The sequence below is a fragment of the Xiphophorus hellerii genome, chromosome 12, assembly GCF_003331165.1.
Source record: "Xiphophorus hellerii strain 12219 chromosome 12, Xiphophorus_hellerii-4.1, whole genome shotgun sequence".
Classification (NCBI taxonomy): domain Eukaryota; kingdom Metazoa; phylum Chordata; class Actinopteri; order Cyprinodontiformes; family Poeciliidae; genus Xiphophorus; species Xiphophorus hellerii.
Genome location: NC_045683.1, coordinates 5,418,522 through 5,428,611, shown reverse-complemented (window position 1 = coordinate 5,428,611; position 10,090 = coordinate 5,418,522). Strand labels below are relative to the sequence as shown.

The 10,090-nt window shown below is 34.7% G+C and overlaps 1 protein-coding gene across 1 annotated transcript in view; it reads left to right on the top strand.

The window, feature by feature from the left end:
• The first annotated feature begins 3,241 nt into the window (after nt 1-3,241).
• ikbkb (inhibitor of nuclear factor kappa B kinase subunit beta) overlaps nt 3,242-10,090 on the top strand; it is a 32,130-nt gene continuing 25,281 nt past the window's right edge. Inside the window, exons 1-2 of the mRNA XM_032578664.1 lie at nt 3,242-3,394; nt 6,627-6,742. Of these exons, the coding sequence (XP_032434555.1) occupies nt 6,638-6,742 (105 nt within the window). The 5' untranslated portion in view covers nt 3,242-3,394; nt 6,627-6,637. The remainder of the gene's footprint in view (nt 3,395-6,626; nt 6,743-10,090) is intronic.

The window sequence follows — 10,090 nt, the reverse complement described above, 5'->3', positions numbered from 1 at the left end:
GAAAGACCGTTTCAGGATGTTGTCAAAAAACAGTTTTGACGTTCGTTTGGGATTTTTGTCAGAACTAAAAGTTTCAAACGTCTGACCCAAACTGAACCACTCGGACAAAAGGGAACTGGTTTGGAGGAACAACCTAAGAACCACCAACGCTGAAGTTTTAAGGCTGATCAAAATGTTAAGTGTAGAAAACTTAAGGCCCATTTTTTAAGCCTGGAAAATGAAATTGATTCACGGCTTCCATTTTGATGAATTCAAAGCCATGCAGGTCTGTCTGGGTGTATCTGAGTGTCGACTCGTTTGGCACCAGAACTCATTTCTCTCAGCTGCAAACCCCCTTTATTCAACCCAGCCCTTCCTCAGCCACTTTACCAGTGGCTCCATCTTCACTCAGAACCACAGTGGGTTAATTTAACTGAAATAGTTTCAACTCAGGGCTTTTTTTTACTGGTTATGAAAACCACATCATATCAAGTACAACCCAGCACTTTAGCATGTGATATAAGATAGGCGCCAGTCCAATTTGTTTGTTTTATTGCTGTCACTTCCTGTTTAGGGAAGAACGCAGAATCATGGGCGGCAGAAAGACAGTCAAATAAACATCTTTTATACACTGCAAAAACTATTGTTGTCTGGTTTCTAGTGGTAATATCTGGCGGTACTCGAAATAAGACAAAACTAACTTACAAGTAACTTTTCAGGTAAGAGCTTGTTTTCAGTCAATAATTTCATAAAATTAATAAAAGCAAACCAGTTCCACTGGAACATTATTTTATTTACAACATCAGAAAAAAGTTTTGTTTTAAGTAAAATAAGCTGCCAGTGTATTTTTTAGTATTATTTCATTAATATCAAAGACATACATTATTTATTTAAAACCAGCTCCTGTGTCTTGCTGAAAATCTACTTTTATGTTAGTTTGGTCTCATTTCAAGTGTACTATTTTTATTTATTTTTTTTTGCACTATATTAGATCAAACATACTTGAAAAAGTTTTTGAGTTTTTGAAGGATAAAAAATCTGTTTGGTCAGTTTTTGTGAGATTTCAGCACAAATCATTCACTGTTAATGATACAAAAGATGGAGTCAATCATACGTCAGAGTTTGGTGATTATGAACGGATTTCCTTTCTTCTTGCTATTTTATTACGCTTAAATTAACTTTAACATCAGAGGAAGATAACATGACAAAATACAAGAAGTTGTTTTCATGAATCAAGAAATCACCCAAGTAGAAACTCTCTGACATGATGAAGTAGGCATAAAGGTCACACAACATCCAAACAAGAAGGGTTTAAGACAAAAACTGGAGGAAATTTTGTTTTATTATTTGCAGTTTCCATCACAACTCCTACTTTACTAAGAATTTAACTTAAATCTGCTGAGTATTCTTCTATTAGCAGGTACTTTTGTCTCTGTGAATGTTGAAGTAAAATAAAGTATTTAAGATATTAGCTACTTAAAGACCATCTGAGACATTTCCCAGACTACTTAGAGATCCAAATTAACACAATTAAAGTTTCTTATTACAAGTTTATGTCGAAGCTTTTTTGAGGCTCTTCTTGTTGCACTTCTTCCCTGGGATAAATTTGGATGTGACGTCTGACTCTAAAAAAAGACATGATTTGCAAATTCTCCAACATTTTGTACCTGATAACATGTTTTCAGACTGATTTCATCAACAAAGTGTGCTTCAGATGTTTGCGGCACATTTTACGGTAAGTTTTTTTTACTCTCCATAACAGGCGTTGAAAGGAAAACGTCACTCCCCTGGAAAGTCTCAAGTACATCTCCAAATACAACATCCGCTAGATCAACAGTGACACAGAAGATTTATAAGATGTTGCAAACATAACGTAACAAACAGGCACTTTAGATAAAAGGGAGATAATGGACGTGAAAAGCACTGAAACATTGTGCATCACAAACACTGGCAGACTTTGCAACACACATTTGTTTTATTCCTAGAAGCCCACTATTATACCTAATGTGATGATCACCCACAAACTGTTTAAGTGTTTTATAAGTCAACATGGAAATGCTAAAATTACACTGGAAATGTTTGTTCAAGAACACAGAAGAAGAAGAAACATTTGGCTTCAACCTGAATATGTCCAACTCACTGGGATTTGTTGCACAGGAAGTAGTGAATAACTTTAAAAAAGGAACCAAATGCAAAAATTATTTACCAATAATTTTAAAAAGGCTTATGTTTGGCCTCACATCCGCTCTATCTCCTTAATCTGAGCCATAAATAAAACACCTTGCAACCAACTGACTTCAAAAGTCATTCAATCAGCGAATTAAAGTTTCTCTGCATGTAATTTAATCTCACTGCGAAGGCCTCTAAAGTTTGTTAGACATTAGTGAACAAACAGCATCATGACGAATTTTAGTAGGCGTAAATGAGTGAAAATAAACTTTAATTTACTACATAGACACATCATAATTTTAAGACAAACCTAAAAATCCACTTTTGTACTTTTAGGTTTTTTAGCTTAAGTTGCAGAGATTATTTCAGCTTTTATTTGATCTATTTTCTTACTTATTTTTGCTTTATTGTGTCCAGGAAGCAAGAAAAAACAAGTAATTTCTACAGTTTACAGCTATAAAGAGTTGCGTTATTTTTGTTAATTTTGTTGTAATGTAAACCTTAATCAAAAGATTTAGCATAAATTTTATTATTTTTTTGCATTTTTGAACAAAAAAATACCAAGAGGGGAAAATCCACCTTTTTGAGTGCAATGAGACCAATTTAGTTCTTTGCATTTTTAGAAAGCAAACAGTCCACTTAAAAAAGTAGAGTAGATTATTTCAATTCAGTGAAATACAAAGTCAAATTATTGATCCCAAAGTGGAATGAATTAATTAACATTGTATTGTTAATTATTTTTGAGTCATAATTGCATAATTATCATGATTATTATATATAATTATAGTATAATTTTGTATAATTTGGCTATTATATATAATTAAAACGAGCTCATTTCTATGTTTTTGTCTTAGTTATTCATCTAAATCTAAATCACTGCATAGTATGAACAACTCCGAGGGGAAACTGAGCTGCCATACACTAATATGCAGGCTCAGACTTAGCTCTGGAAATTAGCATGCTAACATATATTTTATTTTTACTTTATTTCTAAAAGTATCTTGTCCCCAAGCTTCACCTGAAACCCTCCAGCTGCTCAGCTGTGACCGGTGAACTCTGAGTGGGCGGGTCCAAAGTCTCATCAGGTTTACAGGAAATGTGAGTACCAGGAAGTAGACAGAACTGCTGGGAGAGTTGTTGTGTCGCCAAAATAACTACAGGGGAAAAAAGTTAAAATATCTTAAACACACAAACAGACAGCAGAGTTTAAAGAAAGTCAAGAAAGACGCTGCAGAGGAAGTTTAAGGTAGGACGGATCTGAGCCGGAAAACAAAGTGAAAGAAAGAACTGCTGCAGTAACTCTGTAAAACTGCTAGCACACCGACAGGAGACGTGTTTTTATATGACTTACGTTTAGTTTAAACTCTTAAAACGTAGAAGCATGTGATGTACAACGTTGATTAGGTCACGTTATGACTCCAGGTTTGACCTCAAACATCAAAGTTTCAGTCAGAAGTTGGATCACTGCGAGTTAAATTCAGTCAAGTCCAAAACTATTCATACCACTGGCAGATGTAGCTCTACAGTCAGTTTCATTCAACCAGTAATTACTTATAGGAAATGAGACATGCCTCTCCCGTTAGATAACAAAGCATATTGAAAATTATTAATACATTCATCATCTTCAGTTGAGAAGCCTTTATTGACATTACAACTTTCAAACTCTTTTTTTATATGATTCTTTAGAGAGATTTCTGGTAATTTTTACCATTTTATTTTTGGCTACAAACTGCTTGGAAAGCCTGCTAATGTTTAGCTCCCTCCAAATATTCTTTGTCACATTCAGGTCAGGGCTGAATGTCTCACATTTACTCCCAGTAAATGTGAGACAGTAAGTAAGACTAGTAAGACTTAGGTCTTACTAAGTCTTACTTCCAGGGCTGTTCAATCCATCAAAATTGATATATTGCTGGGCAATAAATCAATAACAATATATATCGCAATAAACACATAATCAATATCAATAAATAGTACATCTGATAGAATATCCAGTTTTTCACTGAACTGTTATCCAGACCTGCACAGCATTCTGGGGGATGTAGGCAGAGAAAAGACCTCTCTCAGCCAACTAAGCAAGGAGTGTGACCTCAACTAACTCACTCGGTCTTTGGTTACCTAGCAACTCACTCAGTCTTTGGTTACCTAGCAACAACCTATTGAGTAACTTGCGCAGCAGTAGTTTAAGATTTTGCCACAGTTCCTCGAAACAGCTTAGAAAAAACTGCGTGGAGTGAAAAGATAAAGTTATGCCACCAGTTTGGTAGTATTTCAGATATTTATAACAAACAAACAAATAAATAATTATCTATGGACAGATATGAAACACTTATATCGCGATATGTTCTTCCAGCCATGTCGTCCACATAATTTAATTCTGTTGTAATCATTTTGAACTTGTGGGATTTATCAGAAATTTTATCTTTTCAGGATTTAATTATTATATCTCACGCCATGTCAATTACTTCTAAAAACAAGGATTTGGTGCATGAGTTTCAATTTATAGTCAATTTCCTCCAATCTGCACCTCTGTGAATAAGTTGGACGCTCTTCTTTGCAGAATTGGTCCAGTTAATTTAAATTGTTTCATTTCCTGGTGCTGACTGAGCTAGCATAGTCCAAACATTTTTATTCACGTTTTGATCTGCTTTTTAATTCCAAAACCAGCTTTTTTTGTTTGGGATCAATGATCTGTTTGAACTTGGGTTGTGCATTTATCGCTTCGTTTATCACTTATTATGAAAAATATTGTGAATAATTTTGATTTTTTTGTTGTCTCAATACATTTCAATTAATAATAACAAATGAAAAACAAAACTGACAGTGTTGTCGTAAATTTTGTTCTTTCTATTTTCTGCACTAACGAGAACATAAAAAATGGTAAATTTGAAAATATGATTGAATGCAGCTACTGTGTGCAGTTTAGTGATATAAATCACACTTATTTAAGCCAGTGGAGTCCTGCAGAAGTCTATTTTAAATAGGGATGTTTTTCAAGAACAGTATTTGTGTTTGTGACGCTGTTAACACTGTGCTATGCAGATACAACCATACAGTTGCCCAAAAAATTGGAAATCACAGTTTGTATTATCACAATATATCGCAATAAAATTCTAAGTCCATATCCAGCACCTGTAGTTTGAACATGTAATTTCTTCCAAGCTGTTGATTTGAGCTGAAATTGAAAGGATGAAGGTAGTTGTAGTTGTTCGTTTGTTTCAATCTACTTTGTGCCAGGGGATGAATCAAACTCGCTGCACGATGCTCCAACCATAACACTTGACATCATGGCGTCTTACTGAGACTCTTCCAAACAAACCTGCCAAACCGCTCCATCTTTGTCTTGGACTGACCATGTGAACAGCTGCAAATTTCAGTCGGGCTGGAAGGTTTCTGCAGCCTGGGTTTCTTCCTTCCCCATTTAAATCTGCGGACAGAGACGCTGGTGTTCAAGCAGGTCATGGCGGCTTCAGCCTCGGTGGTTTTCTGCTTGTTCTTGATGTTTGAAATCCTGTTTCCTTTCATCTGAGCACTGTAAAACATTTGAAGGTGACTTAACTTGAAAATACAGGTTCATCTGCTGCCTTGAAAATGCAGTTAAGGTCAACAAGAAAATTGTTTTAAAGTTCATGAAGTTGATTTAACAACAAAAGACAAGTTGTCTAAGCATTGCTTTTAAGTTCATTAATCTTGAATTGTGAATTTTAGAATTATTTCACAATATGCAAGAAAAAAAACGGCCCTCATCTAGTTAAAGAGCACACTGTTATGCATTAGTTTCACCCACACGATCAAGTAAAAATAAATACTTATGTTACTTCGGGATAATTTAAATTCTTGTTTCAAATTGCATGAACAAAACTTGTGATCTGACAGGGAATTTTATTAAACATTACAGTCAATTCTGCTCAAAAACATTTAGCGTGAACAGGATATTAAAATAAACATTAGCCTTAAAAAACAAGAGTCAGATCGATGTAACGCACTTCCATCTCAGGATACAAAAACATGCCGCTAAGCATTCTGGGAAGTAGTTCCCACTCATGTCTTTTTCTCCTTCTAGTTTTTAATGTGCTAACCTAAAATCTTTTGTTTATTCAACTCTTGGAGGTTTGACAAAATTAATATAAAAGTTAACACGCCTCACTGCTGTAAGTTTATCTTTCACAAACTCACAAAATCTAAAACTTGCTACATTTATTTGACTTAAAGAGCAGAAGAGAGTAAACACAACTAAATGTTTTACAGTGAGGCAGCAGCTTGGCTCTTAACTCTGAAAATCCTCCTATTAAATGATTAAATGTTGTCAGTTCATCTTATTATGTCATTAGTATAGATTGTGTTTTTTTCTCTAATATCCTGTACGAAGCAAAGTAATTAATTTACAAGGTATAATCGTATGAATGTTGAAGCATCAGATTCAGTCAGAAATGTAACCAGTAAAAGTCATTTTTTCATGCTTGTGGTGGTGCTGGGTTTAGGTGGGGAGGCCATGAATCGGGTCCCGCTGCAGCAGCCGCAGACCTGCGGCCTGTGGGAGCTGAAGGAGAGGCTCGGCACCGGAGGCTTCGGGAACGTCACAAGATGGCAAAATAAGGTAAAGCAAATCAGAACCTGTAAAAATACTACTAAAATACTCTTTTTGGGATTTTTTCTGTCTTTCTGGTGATTGAAGTGTCCAAATAGTTGCCAACTTATCCACTTTGTTGCTATATTTAGTCACTTTTCACACCAAAACAGGGGGACCGATCACAGTCAGACTTGGCAGGTCAATCTATTGTTGATCTGTGCACACCTGGCCTGCTTATTAGGGGCGGGCGACATGGACTTTGAATTTTATCACATTATTTTGATATCGATAACGATTATGATAAGAAAAACTATTTATTACTCGTTCTTTAGGTAACTGTATGATTGTGACTACGTGGCACGGCTTTCATATCCCCACAAACACAAATATTGTTCTTGAAAAAGAATAAATAAATAAAAAGTGTACTGTATATCACAGCATTTAATCTTATTTTCAAATTTACTGAGATTTATTGATGCGCTCGAGCAACAAACAGTGGAGACAGTAGCAAAAGTAACATTTCCAGTCATGTTTTTTTATTTACCATCAATCAGTGAAATTTATAACGGCAATAATAAATCAAAATTCTTATCATGAAAATAGATTTTTCTTGATAAATGATAAACAATATGGTAAATGGCAACCTCCACTGCTCATTAGTAGTTTTCAAGCTTTGTGAATGTCCTGGAAAATATTTTAGTATGAATTATTTAATGTTAATTATTCTGAATATCATTACTGTGATAATTTAGCATAGAACATAAAAGGATAGAATAATCCTTCAATTGCCCTGAAGTGTGTAAACTTCCAGCAGCAAATATCAGACCAAGATTCACAACACTACCCACATTTTATAATCATTTTATAATTAAAATAATAATTTAAACATTTTTTCTCCCTCTTGTAAAACTTGTACCATGTAAATAAACTTTTTGTTTTGTAATCTCAGCCTGCAGAAAACACTAACTGTACTTTTCGTCTGTTCTTGTGTAAAACAGGGCAGTTTAATGCAGCTCTTACATTTTCATGTTTCTTGTTTTTTGCTTTTCAGCATTTGTATCTTGGAGAGAATAACTCGTGTGTCAGCAAAACTTAATCTGAAATTACGTGAGTCTTGTCTGATGTACTTTGCTTTGACTAAATCTTTGACTCGGAGGAAGAAAGTCAAAATGTTCAGCAGAAGCGTTTGGGTTTTCACGTGCTTTGAATAGAAAGAAAGAATGAGCTCAGTCCTGGAAACAGATGCATCGCTGCACTTGTTGCAGCTGAAATGGTTTCTGTTGTCATGATAAGTCATAGCAAGATGAGATTATCAAGTTGTAATACCAGTAAAGGGGAGTATGGGAAAGTGAACACTCCCTCCCTAGTGAACCTTTTCTTCCTTTTGTTGCAGCCATTTAGCGGCATTACTCACCGATGCTGCAGCCCGGCAGCAGCATCCTGTGGAGTCAGTCTGAAAGCTTATGGGAGATTCTCAAACAGTTCCTGCAACATGTTTTGTCAGATTACAGTTATTTTGTGAATCTGGCATGCAGAAAGTATTTGTATTTAGAATGCTGTTTATTTTATAATTCTGGTCAACAGCCAAAAATTTGTCTGAGGTTTTTCAAATGTTTTAGGGTCATTTTGATGGGCTGAATTCAAAAAATCACATTGGTTTTGCTCAATCACGTCAACTTTGTGAACTGTAGATTCATCATGAGCATCAAAATGCATGACTTGTTGTCACGTTTGGCTCGGTTTCCTGATAATCTGATCAAGCAGGAGGAGAGAGACTCCATCAGAACAGAAAAGAGAAGGAGAATTTAGCACAACGAAGACGTAATGTTCATTTACCATGTTTTTACCCTTATCCGGGATTATTATTCAATTTACAGAAATCCAAGTTTGTAACATTTAATTAATACACTGTTAGAAAAAACGTTTTTTTTCTCCTAAAACCTGTTTTGGATGAGAAATATTAACGGAAATGAACTGATAATGTCACAAAAATGTAATCAGTTCAGTCAGAAGATCAGATTTGTCTAAATCAAATTAGACTAAAAACCTGACCTGTTTGAGAAAAATGAATGCCATTTTTGTATTCATTGGTGCAAAATAGTCCTAATTCAATAGAAAAAAACACAGACAACTTATAAAAAAATATTTTTATGTAACCCAGTGTTATCACTTCTGATCAAACTGGTGGTCGTTTGTGTTGCTGCGTCTTGGACTTCAGGAGGATATTAGATGTTTTCCTGCTGGCACTGCTGCTGCCATGACTAAGCATCCTGCATTGAAAGTTTCCTGTATTGATGACAACACTGTGGGTTTAAATTAGATATTTGACCACAGACAGAAACAGGATGGTGGGGAGAGGAGTGGCACCACTTCCTTGATGAGAAACAGGTAGTAGGATGGAGCTGAATGGGTCATTATTTTTGGAAATACAGTCACTTTATTGGTCACACCTTGCTTGTTTCTGGTTGGACCCTCTTTTTGATTTGTTTATTTAAAACGGGTTTTTAAAAACAAGAAAAAACGCAATCAACAAGACAGAAGAAACATGTGCATACATAACCAAGAACAAAATAATTAGTTTACCAGTACGTTTCTGTGTGGAAAGGAGTAGGAAGATTTAATAATACCCCTTATCACAATTTAATTAAATGTATTGGTTACTGACTCAATAATTATCAAAAATTGGTAATTACAACCAGGTTACCATGCATTTATGAGACAACAAATTCATTATACTACATAGACAAAATGGTTACAAACCAACTCATAACAAGACAAGAAAATCTACATGCAGAATAATAGAATAGAATAGAATAGAATATACTTTATTGATCCCCAAATGACAGAATAATTACCAACTCCTTGACAAAGTAGACCTATAAATTCTTCTTAGTCTGTGTTATAAAACAAATAAAATGCAAAAAAAGAGAGAGGAAAAAAACTCAGAGGAATCATATCATATAATATAATATAATAGTAAGATAAGAATAATAAGCTAGCAATATTGGCTTATTATTATTTTTCTGTAATGAACATCTAATGTTTGTTTCCATCTTGCTGCTGTTTGTGTTTTTGGAGCAGCAGCGGGTCGGTCATGTGGTATTTGTTCATTCATGCGACATGATAGTGATGCAGCAAATTATGATCAATATAATGCAGTTTAACAGAAGCAGAGAAGTAATGGAGTAATGGTTGTTTTTACATGGTGCTGAAAGTGTAGGGAAATATATGTAACACATATGATATCGGTAAATACTCCCATAACAACAGTAATAATATCAGATATTGATCATTTTCATATTGGTGCATCCCTAACAAATACTCTTCTATAGCTTAAAGCTCACATTTGAAGTCAAACTGCACAAAAATTACACA